Consider the following 13,571-nt stretch of genomic DNA (forward strand, 5'->3'; position numbering starts at 1 on the left):
TTCCTTCAAAATGATATACATTCTTTTTTTTTTTTTTTTTTTTTAAAACCTTTATTCTTCAAAAACATGGACACAGCTATTCAGCCGACATCCCGGAGGTTCGGCAGCTTTGAGAGATCAGTACAAAAAAACGTCCACAGTGCAGAGAAGGAGAAGCAATAAAGGTTCTGTTTTAAATAAATACAAACTCACACAAAACCCCAGCAAGGCGAAGGACACTGAATACCACTGGTGATTGCCCCTCAGGGGAGAGCAGACCCCCCTCGTCTAACAGTCACAATACTGTGTTAAGAGGAAAAAGGGGGTAAAGCAGAGGCCCAAGAAATCAACTATCAGTCAGATACATATACCAAAGCTGGAAAGAATGTTAAGGAGAGAGCTGTTCATCAGGGGGATCCAAATCAGGGGCGAGACATATGCCCCCCCTATACTGGTTCCACCGCCCCCAAATGGCTGCCACTTCCGGGGGCGCCCCCTAGCACAATATACTGTCTTTTCCCTTAGCATACTCCAGTCCATGTTTTCTTTCCACGCAGTCAACGTGGGGGGTCTCGCAGAGCCCCACAGGCGCGCGATGTCTCGCTTAGCCACCATGTTACCCAGAGTCACCCACAGGGTCTGTGCCTCATCGTGATCGGTAGGCCCCCAAACATTCAGGAGACAGCACCGCGCCTCCGGCTGCATAACAATGCCCGTCACCTCCCCCATCACCGTATGGACTCTCCTCCAGAATTCCATGATGACGCCACACTCCCAAATAATATGCATGAAGGTACCCACCATACCGCAGCCCCTCCTGCATAAACCCTCCTCAGAAAATCCCATATGAACCAGCCTTGGCCCCGTAACATAGGTTCTATGGAGTATTTTGAGCTGCACCAGCCTCAGACGTGACGGGATCGCAACCTCCTTAGGAGAGGAGACCGCAGACTGCCAATCCTCGTCATCTAGTTCGAGTCCGTCCCTAGTCCACTGGTCCCTCAGCCCCAACAGCAGATCCGCCCGAACATTTATCAATTTCTTATATATGAGAGAAATCGTACTCTCCGGCATATGGCCGTCGAGGATCCGATCCTCCAACGGAGAAGACTCAGGCACCTTCTCGCCTTCTACGAGGACTGACCGCAGGGCATGACGCACTTGAACATAGCGGAAAAACTCGGATTTCCCCAACTCATACTCCTGCTGCAGCTCTTCAAAGGACTTCACCCTCCCCTTAATCAGCAAATCTCCAACCCTGGAGATTCCAATCAAGTCCCATTTATCAAAACCCTTCGTATGCCAGAGCCTTCCCAATTTTTCAGATTCAAACAACGGGGTAGCTAAGGTGAGCCTATCCTTCCAGCCCAGCGAGTCAGTCGCCAACCTCCACACGCGCACCGCCACCCCAGTGGGCCCCGTGAGGGACAAGTCAAGCGCCCGAGAGTACAACGCTCTGTGGTAATTCCCACCACGCAGCAACCATCGGTCCATGGCATAGCCGGGGCTTAGAGCCGGACCATAGAAACCATGATTAATCGCGCTCAACTGGGTGGCCCAGTAATAGCGTCGAATGTCCGGAAGCGCGATACCCCCGTCGTACCACGGAAGCGTCAATTTTGCGATCGATATGCGCGGCCGTCCATCCCACAACAACGATCGTTGGAGGCTTTCAACCTCCCTGAAGTAACTGGCCGGTACCCAATCAAGGGTATTCTGCAAGGCGTAAAGGAACCGGGGGAGAGACATCATTTTAAACAAGGCGGCACGCCCAACGAGGGAGAGCGGCAGCTTCCGCCAGCCCGCAACATCCCGCCGCAAACGCGCCAGTGGGGGGAGCAGGTTTCTCTCATACCTCAGAGTGGAGTCAGTGGAGATAAAAATCCCCAGGTACACAAAGCCCTGCTGGGCGATCCGGATCGAACAAGTTCGCGGGACCGGCGGAGCCTCGCCGTTCAGAACATACAAATACGATTTACTCCAATTGATGACGAGTCCCGAGTTCCTGCCAAAGGACGTCAGAACATCACAAACCACTATAAGCGAGTTCTTAGGCGAGGCGAGATATAACAGGATGTCATCGGCATAGAGCGATATACGGTCCTCGTGCTCGGGTGACCATCTAAGTCCACGTATATCCGGATGCCAGCGTATCCACGCCGCCAGTGGCTCGAGGGCAAGGGCGAACAACAAAGGCGACAAGGGGCAACCCTGCCGAGTTCCCCTCCCACGCTGGAACGGAGTCGACGCCCGCCCGTTTACCACTACACTCGCGAGAGGGCCCTCATAAAGCAACCTCACCCAGCTCACAAAACCAGGGCCAAAGCCGAACTTGGCAAGCACAGCCCACAGATATCCCCATTCCACCGTATCAAAAGCCATCGTGGCATCGAGCGATGCCACAATAGCTGGTTCTCGGAGCGTGCCCGCCCTGGCAATCACTCCATGGAGACGCCGAAGATTTAACGCCGTGTTACGGTGCGGGATAAAGCCGGATTGATCCGGATGAATCAATTCCCCGAGCACCCTGACCAAGCGGCTTGCCAGAATTTTAGCCAGAATTTTCGGCTCCGCATTAAGGAGTGATATTGGCCGATAGGAGGCACACTTATCTCGGGGTTTACCCTCCTTGTGTATTACAACAATCGTCGCCAGTCTCTGATCCAACGGAAGGGACCCACCCCCCCGCGCCTCCACAAACATGGCGCGCAGGTGGGGGGCAACCCTATCCGGGAACAGCTTATACAAGTCAATCGGCAAACCATTAGGGCCTGAGGCCTTGCCCGAGTTCAGCGCGCGGATGGCACCTGCCACCTCATCGACCGTTATGTCACCATCGAGATCATCTCTATCCACATCAGAAAGGCAGGGCAGAGCGATGTCACGCAGGAGGTCAAGCGAATCCTCGGTCGGCCTATCCGAAACTGAGGCATAAACCATACGGAAATAATCCGAAAAACACTGTACTATCCCCTCAGGGTCAACAACCACCTCTCCCCCCTCTTTCGTCAGCTCCGGCACCACTCTACTAACCCGTTCTTTTTTGTCCAGCCAAGCTAGGAGTTTCCCGGCCTTGTCACCAACATCATACAGGCGGCCCTGCTGTTCCCTACTGAGGGTCTTGGCAGCATTCGTCACCAGGTCCTTATATTCGGCTTGCTTCAAGCTCAGTTCATGGAGTGAGGCCTCTGTAACCTCCCCCTCCAGGGCCCCCTCCAGAGCCGCGATCTCCTCCTCAACCTGCATAACCTCGCCATCTCTCCGCCGCTTCGCTGCCACTACCAAGGAGAGGGCCTCTCCTCTCAGCACGGTCTTAAATGCTTCCCACAACGACACGGCCGAGTCAACGGACCCCTGGTTGTCCTTAAAAAAGTGATCAACTGTCTTCAACAGCGCACTGCGCATCTTGGGGTCACGAAAGTACCAGGGGTTAATAGGAGCAATCCTACCCCCTCCCTCGCGGCCGACGTCCAGCCGGACCCACACTGGCGAATGATCCGATATGCCCCGCGCCATATGCCTGGCCTCAGATACCAAAGAGGCGTGCGCAGCCAGAGTGAGCAGGTAATCAATCCTAGAGAGGCTACCATGCGCCCCGGAGTGGAAGGTGTATTGGCTCTGTGTGGGGTGCCGGAGCCTCCAGCAGTCTACCAGGCCGAGTGTGTCTAGAAAGTCTGGGAGCCACTTCTGAGCCCCCCCGGTGTCCCTGGGCGGGTACCTATCCAGCAGCCCAGAGCCGACAGCATTGAAATCGCCCCCCACCACTAGCATACCCTCCGGGAGGTCCAACAAGGCCCTACCCAGATCTGTAAACGTGGAGGCCTGCAGCGCAGGAGGGACATAAACCGAAACCAAAACCAAAGTTCTTCCTTCCCACCTCCCCGCCACCGCAACAAACCTCCCCCTATCATCAACAATGGTGGAGTTCACCTCGAACGGCAGTGAAGCTCTAATTAGAATGCCCACACCCCTGGAGCCGGAGGAGAATCCCGAGTGAGCTATGAATTTGTAACCTTTCCTATTAAGAGCATAGCAAGTGTTACCTATAAGGTGTGTCTCCTGCAGTAGGGCGACATCCGGCAAAGACCGTTTCAAAAACTGCAAGACTATCCCCCGCTTAATGCGATCCCCCAAACCATTAACATTCCAGCTAAGCACATTTAAACCCCTACCCCCCATCCCCACACACAAAGAGGCCCACCCCACACCCGAAGAGCCACCATGGAACAATCCTGACAATGATTACTACGCCTTGCAAAAACAAACCCCCCAACAACAAACCCAAAAACCCAACTATCCCCCCCACCCTGCACCCCTGCTGCAGCTTACAAAGCCCCCCCAACTTGCAGTGTGCCTGTCGCCCTACCAAAACCCAAATCTACAAAAAGTACCTTGAGGGAGGAAAGAGCCCCCATCATCCTCCCGCGACCCCCCGTATTTACTGCAATCAGTTCAAGTCATTATCTAGACCCAAATCAAGTCAGTTCGGCTCCAAAGGCATCAACCCTGCCCATCCCGGCCACTGTCGCTGTCTGCGGCAGCGTCCTCACCAGTCCGCCGTCGGGGCAAAGCGTCCAACCATTCACCGGCCATAGCAGGCGACTCAAAGAAAAAAGTTCGGTCTTCGTACACCACACGTAATCTTGCAGGGAAAAGCATGGCATACTTCAGGTCCCTCTCCCGAAGCCGTCTCTTCACCCCCAGGAAACTCTGCCGTTGCTTTTGCACCAGTTGGGTGAAGTCAGGATAGAAACTCACCGACGCGTTCTGAAAGGGGACCGGCCCGTCACCCGCGATGCTTGCAGGATAGCGTCCCGATCTCGGAAGTGAAAGAGCCGGGCGACAATTGGTCTCGGTGGAGCTCCCACCTTGGGCCTCCCACCCGGCACTCTGTGAGCTCGCTCAACTGCGAAGAACTTCCCAAGGCCCTTAGGCTTCAGATGGTTAAGCACCAAGTCCTCCACGAGCAGGTCTACAGAAATCTCGTCCGAGGACTCCGGGACCCCAATAACGCGCACGTTGTTGCGCCTGGCCCGGCTCTCAAAGTCCTCGAGCCTACGGGCGGAGAGATCACTCTCCGCCCGCAGCTTACGAACCTCAGTCTGAAGTTCGGAGACATCATCAGCGAGGCCCGTGGTCTTGAGATCAAGGGCTTTAACCCGTTCATTGGTTTTGCCCAAATCCGCGCGGATCAGGTTAACGTCCACCAAGATGGTATCCACTTTGTGCGCCAGGGCATCAAACTGTCTCCCAATCGAAGCCTGCATCCCTTCGAGCGCGCCCATAACATCCTGCAACGAGAGCTCCGAGGCTGAGGGCGAGGCAGTCTTCTGCACCTCCAGCGACTGGCTCGATCCACCAGGTGACCCCTTCTGCTGGGCATAGCGATCCATATTATTAGCTTGAGTATATGCTCCCCGCCTAGTAGCCTTGGGTTTCAGCCGATCCACCTCTGCTTTACCCGACATGTCTGGCACCAAGCAGGCCGGTGCAAAAGGACGGCCCTCTCTCAGCAAGAGGGATCAGGAGAAGTCAGATCTGCAATAGCCAGCCAGAGTAGGGCTCAGAGCGTCCAGAGGATAATAAAGCAGCCAAAAGCGCTCCCGGGCCAAGGCAGACAAAGAGCGAGAAAGTGAAAGTGAAAGGACGAGGTCCTCCGTTCGACAGTTCACACCTCGCCTGGCCGCTGTTGTTCAATTAGAGGTCGGGCATCCTGCCAACGCCAGCCCCTGGCATCCCTCGGAGATAGGCCTCAATCTTCCGCCGTGCACAACTCCGGTTCCCGGTGGGCGATCCGAACTCGGGCAGCATCATTCGCCTCCAGAACGAGTCATCTGCAAGATGCCGTGCATATAAAACAGGATTGAAGACAGGATAGTCGACGGAGGGCGCGTGGGTCTCGGGAGCTCACGCGGCCATCTTGGTCAAGCGCTAGGCTCCTCCATGATATACATTCTTAAATTCATTATTGTTTAGCAATACAGTACTACTCAACTACGTTATTTCCAGTGAATACCGGCACTTGTGTAATAATCAAACTGTTCAGTAGCTCCGTTTGCATGGGGAGTTAATGGGCATCCATTTTTTTTATTGTTTTTTTGTCTTCCATCTGGTTGCCCATAAACATGTCGTTACTGTCTATACTACCCTCCTCTGTAACAAATATTCCAGCAGTGCTAACACAATAAATTATACCATTTCAAAAAAGAAATCCCATTAAACATACAACAACTTCGAAATCTAAACCACCAGAGGTCTGCTCACCCAAGCGTGTGGCATTAGTTTAACACATCATAGTCAAAAGTCGACGGGGGGGGGGGGGTAAATGGCAGGGGGGGGAGGCCCAAACCTCAACAGTGGAAAAAAGGAATTACAGAGTCATGATACCTAACAGAACATCCTTAGCGATCCCTCAGAGTCAGTGGCAGAGGAGATCTGAGCTTCTTTCAGTGTATGACGTTGTTCCCACATTCTCACCATTTCTGCACAGGGGTTCTGCCAACGGTTTACGTCGTTTTGTAACCCTATCATTTCATAGCAAGGCTTGTTCCTCTGCTCTGGCTCAACGTGTAATGTCTTCTTCCCAAGTCACCATTAGCGGGGGATGTTTTGATTTCCAAACAAGAGCTATCCGTCTCCATGAAAAAATCAATTTCTTCACACTTTATAGTTAGTTGGACATTTAACTCGTACAAAACCAGAGAAATTCGGCCGTTATAGTTAGTTGAGCTAACTATAACTCGCGTCCCCGCAATGCACTGCTGATGACATCACATATTACATCATTCATGACATGGTCAGTTACATCACTAATGACATCACTGATGACATCTCAAATGACATCACTGGTGACATCACTGATGACATCATCCACGTGATACTCTGATGCACCTCCTCACACCCTAATATAACCTTTGATCCACCCACTCTAAAATACAGACTACCGTTTTCAAAACCATAGACACACCAGTACCAGTTACTACATACCCACTCACTGATTCCTAGGTCTACACACTCATCCACTCATTCACCTAGACAGTCACTCATACATGCAGTCACTCATCAATACAGTACTATCATATTCACTCATACACCTTTACAGACACTCACACACTGACACTCATCCATAGAGTTACTCACACTTCTAGTCAGTCATGCAAAGAATCAATCACATTCCCATTTACTCATCAATACAGTTATACACACACCACCTCACATTCATAGATACTAACACATACTTACTCTCTTATACAATCACTGATACAAGCACACACTTATCCTTACAGCCACTCTCAAAATCACTCACTCTCGCATATAGTCATTTATATACTCCAACACTCACATATACTACCTTTCACATATGTAGTTGCTCACACATGTACCACTGAAACATCCATTCACTCACCAACACACCCATACACACACTCACCCACCCATACAGCCCTTCACAGATGCACTCTTTAACCCATACACCCAGTGAATCACCCACTCACACATCTACGTACAGAGTCACACAGCCCCCACCCACCCATACAGACACTCAGGCACCCATACGGATACTCAGACAACCAATCAATAACCCATATAGACACTCATGTAGGTATTCACCAACCCATTCAGCCGCTTACACACCAACTGACAAACTGATATAGACATTCACACAGTTTAGTCACTAACCCATGCATTCAGTCAGACACGTTTAATCACTCACTTATACAGTCAGTCATGCACCTACTAAATCATCCATTCAGATACTTATACGCCCACTCATTCTTCATACACCTTGGCATTTATATATATAAAACATATTTAAACTTTACAGGAACACACAGTCACTGGATGATGTCATCATTGATGTCATTTGAGATGTCATCAGTGATGTCACTGACCATGTCATCAATGATGTAATATGTGACGTCATCAGCAGTGCATTGCGGGGGCGCGAGTTATAGTTAGCTCAACTAACTATAACGGCCAAATTTCTCTGGTTTTGTATGGGTGAAATGTCCAACTAACTATAACGTCCCTGAAACCTGTAGTTTTATTCAGTGAATTTCTATGGTTTTTTAAAATGCAAATTTCTAACTATAACGTCCCTGAAACCTATGTTTTTTTCAGGGAATTTCTAAGGTTTTTTACAGACCACGCCCCCTTTCTCCATCACTATGCAAACGTGCATCTTGGCGCATTCTAAGTTGGGGAATTAAGTCCCCTTGAATACTGAGGGTCCCTAGGGGCCAGCTAGCCCACAAGGTACCTCCAGTAAGCCCCACACAGCTGGATTGCTGAGAGTGGTACGAGGCCACACACCCTTTTTACACCACTCTGCAAACGTGCCTTCTGGCGCACTGCTGCTAGGGGGATGAAGTCCACTTCAGTCCTGACGTCTTCAGGACACAAGAGGACTTCATCACCCACCCCCCGTGAGGCCCCCCAACATAATTAAGCATGCCCCGGGTAGGTGGCGGTTCCCGGGGCAGCGTGGGGGGGCAAAGGAGCCCCCCATGCATTTTCAAATAAAGCCCCAGAGAGGTGGCGGTCCCCGGGGCTGCGGGGGGCCACATGCCCCCTGCACATAAATAACAAAGCCCCAGGGAGGTGGCAGTCCCCGGGGCTTGGGTACCCCCGTTACATAAATTGGGATTGCCCACGGGACCTGGCCCACCCGGGGGCTTTAAAAAACAAAGAGCAGCAGCCTGCGGTCAGGGTGTTTTTACCCTGCCCTCTTTTCTTCTGTTTTAATGTTCCTCTCACTTTTTTCCTTCTCCCTCGGTACCGAGTGACAAGATGGCTGCCAACACTTCCTGATTTAAAGTGTTTGAACCAATCAGAGCCAAGATGGTGCTTGGGAGTGCTCAGCCACTCAGATCTCACAATTCTCAAATATCAATATCTGTAATTATTTAAATGTCTCAAAAACTACTGAACCGATTTACACCACTTTAAAAAAGCGTGCTTTCTGGCCCAAGAGCTATCTGTTTGCCAAATTTGGTGTAATTCCGTTCAGCAGTTCAGGCTGTAACCATGTCTAAAGTTTCCTATGGAAATTACCATGGAGAAAACACATTTTCAGGCCCCCTTTTTTCTCAACCCCCGCTTGACGAATCACCCCGAAACTTTCAAGACAGGAGCTGGCCTGAGTGAACAATTAGTTTTGACAATTTCGTGACGATTCGTCAAACGGCGCCAAAGTTATCGGCAAATCAAAAAATGCTTTTCCTATGGAAACTAGGTCCTAACTATAACTACCTACTGGCTACCGCCAGTAGGTGATATACATATATACATATTTGCAAATATATATGTGAGTGTGTGTGTGTGTGTATATATATATATATATAGATATATGTTTTGGAGGGGGAAATCCTTTCTTACGACTTACCTCCCTGTACCACATCCCTCCTTAGAACACTATAATTGCGCTTGCATCCCTTTACCTCTACTCACCATCAAACCTGAAAATGGTACTTCCTTTTTACCTCTCTTTACCTCACTCAGCCCTTAGCCCTAAAATCACTGTTACCTCCCTTTACCTCTACCCAGTCCTAAACCCTAAAATTACCCTTACTTTCCCTTTTACCTCCCTTTACCTCTACCCACCTCTGAACCGCAAAATCACTCTTACCTTCCTTTACATCTACCCACACCGTAAACAACTTTTTACATAACATAAAAATTATGTTATTTAAAATAAGAAATACCTTCATGGTAAAGTACTACGTCGTAAAGGTAGAAATACTAACCTGCATGATGCTTACCTGCATGGTTGCTGTAACTCCACAAGCTCTACTCAGGGCCTGAATAGGAGTACTGTGGATTTTGATGAATGGATAGAGGAGAACAGAGTGGCAGAAAATCTTATTCCAGACTGTATATAAACACCTAAAACAGGTAATTACAACTTTTGACTGGTAATTACAAGTTATGTTCCTGGAATGAGACGTTGCAGGGGCTTGGGAACGTTTAATCTGATTTCTCTGGGTTTAGATGTTGGGAAGAGCGGGGCCCCAGACCACAGAATCCGGCCCAGGACTCTGAGTGTGGCTGACTGTGCTCTTTTACCTGGCTATGTTGCTTTGGAGGGGTGTGGGAGTGGAGATCCAGGGAGGGCCTGGGCCTAACTTGGGGATCATTCTATGAACCTTCTATGGTGCTGCCGACGGCGACCAGGTTGTGCTATGGCCCCCTCTCATTGCCCCCGTTTCTGCAAAGGATTCACTGGATATGCATCCACACAAGATGAAACCAAACACCAGATCTGGAATTTTTGGATCAAGAGTTTGTGGACTGGGCATTACTGCATATGACATTTTTGGACCTGGTGATTCTGGGTACTAAGACCTGGAACCCTCATATTGGCGAGTGATGAAATTACACCTGGAGTTACTTCTCGAGGTGGAATATCACCACTCGTAATTAGGGCATTTTTCTACACCTTTAGCTTACTCTGCTCTATATTCATTCCTCTAGGCTTGCCCCAATCCCTTTTAACCTTTACTGATTTTAAAGCCACCTCCCCGTGCCGAATGGCTATTCCACACCTTGACTGGGAACTTTTGTATCACCTGTAAAAATTACGCTTACATGTGGATGCTCTTTACAATATGTTTCAATGACGAAGCAGATAGGTGTGTCAGATAAAGCAAGAACTCACAAAGTCAATTCTGCTGATCCTCCAGAGCTGTGGCAGATCCTGGAACTGCAAAAACATTTGCCGCAGACTCACCACATTGATGCATGCAAGAACTGCCTGCAAAGAAGAACAGGGGTAGCATTACAAGAGATGCAGTGTGAAGTGAGGTGTTATTGCTTCAGCAGTGTCTTATTGCCTGATTTTAATAACTAGAAAATTCCAAAAATGTCTAATAATAGAAGCCAACATTTCATAAACCTCCCAAAAATGCTCAGAGTGTGTTTAAAGTATCACTGTAAGGGTGAAATCACACAAAGAATTGTAAACTGGATGACAACCATTTTTTCTCAAGAACATCTCTCAGAGGTCCTCTACTGCGTTTTCTCATAGTACAGCTCTTACAAATGTGATTGGGTGGTCTACATTTTTTTAATACTCAGTCTTATAGATCACCATGGAGAAAATCCTGGGGAGGAGATATGTACTAATGGCTAGAGATGCTGACTTTGGAACTGGGAGCCAGGCTTTAATCTGGACATCTGCTTCACATCCTGTGATTCTGGTCAAATCACTTAGGGCCTGATTACGATGATGGTGGGAAGAGTCCCACCATCGCATTTTCAGAGGTCCTCTTGGCTGCTTCATTTGCGGTCTGACCACGCTATCATGAAAGGGAGTGGGAACTCCGCCCCAAGACCGCCACCTCTTCTGATATTTATCCTCCCGCGGCGGCAGAGGCAGCCTATGTAGGGGGTCCTGAGCAGCCTACCGCCAGCCCAATCAGGACTTGCCTTTCCACCGACCTGTTCCTGGCGAGGACACCACCATGCGAGAGTTGGCAAAAAGGCAGGTAATGAGCCGAATAAATGGCTCAAGGGCAAATGTGCCCATGTGTAATATAGCTGGTGCTAATGTAGTGCCTTCCAATGCCTTCAGGTTGGGTGCACACAATGGTTCACTTGCACAACAGAATGCAAGGAAACAGTGCGCCCGAATGGCTGAAGGCACCGCAGTGTGGCTGGCATTGGCGTCCGGCTCATTTCCTAAGCTGAAGCGTCCCCCGCCATGACTTCGCCACCTACACATCGCTAGCCCTGGTGGACACTCATAATACACCGGGCGGGATACTGCAAGCTTGGGGTGTTTTCTAAACTACTTCTGCAGCGGGCTGGTGGTAAGACTGCCTAAGTCGTAATCAGCCCCTTAATCTCCCCATGCCTTAAAGATTTATAATGTAATCTGGTTCTCAGTTAAAGTGCTCTAATGCTCTTGGGCCAAGCTCACTCTATATAAAACTGTAAAAACAATTCTACTAAACCTCATACTTATTAATTTCCATGTTTTCGTCATGGAAATCAACTAGGTTTAGTTCTTAAGTATTAAAATGTGTAGACTTTTCTAAAAAATTAAAAGACTCCTAAATGGGCAGGCTTTCAAATTTGTTTCCCAAAATGTTAAGTGAATATTAAGTAAATGCTCCTAGTGAATCCATCCTTTCTTTTCATGGAAGGTGCTTTTGAGAACATGGGGTCATCACTAGGTTACAAGATGAGGTATGATTTGTAGTATCTTTTTTTTAAATATGTAAATATTGCGTGAAAATATTTTCGAATTAATGGTTTTAATGGTGTATAGAGTCATAATCAATAAATTAATTATGCTGCACTTGAAACAAATTTACTAAGTCACTTGGATGTGTAATTAATACTGTGAAGTAGTTATGCCACATGCTCATCTTGAGCCTGCTCCTCCCCCATCCCAATCAGTGTCCCGCTACAAGTTTCACTCCCCTCGTTTCCGCAGAGCACCAAGTGACTGATGTCAAAGATGGACAACTGTGTCAGGAAGTGTATATTGTGAATGAAGCTTCCATTGTGTACCTAAAGTATCATGTTCAAGCACTTCCGCTGGAAGTTCCGTTGTAGGTGTGCTAATTCTATGAGCCATAGTCTAAGAAATGTTTCCTTTTGAGTTATACATCTCCGCAGTGCAGTTGCTGAAGAAGATTTTTCTTACCTTAAGAGATGGGTTAGTACTAAAGATTTAAAGCATTATGTTGCTGTTTCTGATTTCCCATTATGACCCTAGCAATGATCATACCATGCTAAATTTGCTAAATCTATTAATAGCTTGTGTGCATTGTCTATGATACTCCCTCGGTCTTGGGATCTGCTCCTCTGTTCCTCTCTTTTGGGGGTGACTTTACATTTTCCTCCTCAGACTCTGTCCTTTTGTTCCTAGATTTTTTATTGGGATGATGTCATTACTCTTTATGAGTTTGAGTCTAAGGTTTTTGCCTAGACTTGCCTAATTAGGGTTTTTACTAAGTTTTATAACTCTATAGTTCTGTATTTGGGCCTTCATGGCAATTCATGCATTTTTCTCTGTACCAACTTTATTGATAATTCTCTAATAAATCATTTTTTGCCATTTTGTTTTTATCTAAAACTTAGTTATTAATACGTCCATATATATTCTGTTTTACTCTGCTAAATTGTACTTTTTGATGAGGAGTGTAGTCTCTAACCACTAGATCAACTGAAGATCTTGGAGCCAAAATGATTAGGTAAAAATTGGGGTGTTTAAAACATTGGGGTTCAGGGGATTGTTGGGGTTCGGGTCCTAAGATTCAAGAGACGCGAGCAGTAACTCAATTGATCAAGCATGACGGTGTGGAAAGAAACGTAACTTGGAAGACTTTTTAGCTACCCCTTTGATGCAACATCCAAGAGCAACTAATTTGATTGCTTACCCCACATTGACGCCAAAAGGGAGTATTTTTCCATTTGTTAGGCAAGGTTTACTTGCATCACATTGTAAACTTTCCACATTCCACATACTATATACTCTGTTGCTTCATAACTAGAGTTGAGCTACAGGAATAATTATACATGTAGCTTTAAGAATGTAGTAGTGGGCAAAACATTTGCCTACAAATGAACAAGTGAAATATTCACAT

The 13,571-nt window shown here is 48.1% G+C and overlaps 1 protein-coding gene across 2 annotated transcripts in view; it reads right to left on the minus strand.

Moving 5' to 3' along the window:
- The window catches only part of LOC146856433 (solute carrier family 26 member 10-like), a 335,814-nt gene that overhangs the window by 161,104 nt on the left and 161,139 nt on the right, over nt 1–13,571 (minus strand). For both annotated transcript variants that reach the window (XM_085654582.1, XM_085654581.1), the window contains exon 10: nt 10,634–10,729. In XM_085654582.1, the coding sequence (XP_085510708.1) occupies nt 10,634–10,729 (96 nt within the window). The remainder of the gene's footprint in view (nt 1–10,633; nt 10,730–13,571) is intronic.

This window comes from Triturus cristatus, chromosome 4_1, assembly GCF_964204655.1.
Source record: "Triturus cristatus chromosome 4_1, aTriCri1.1, whole genome shotgun sequence".
NCBI lineage: Eukaryota > Metazoa > Chordata > Amphibia > Caudata > Salamandridae > Triturus > Triturus cristatus.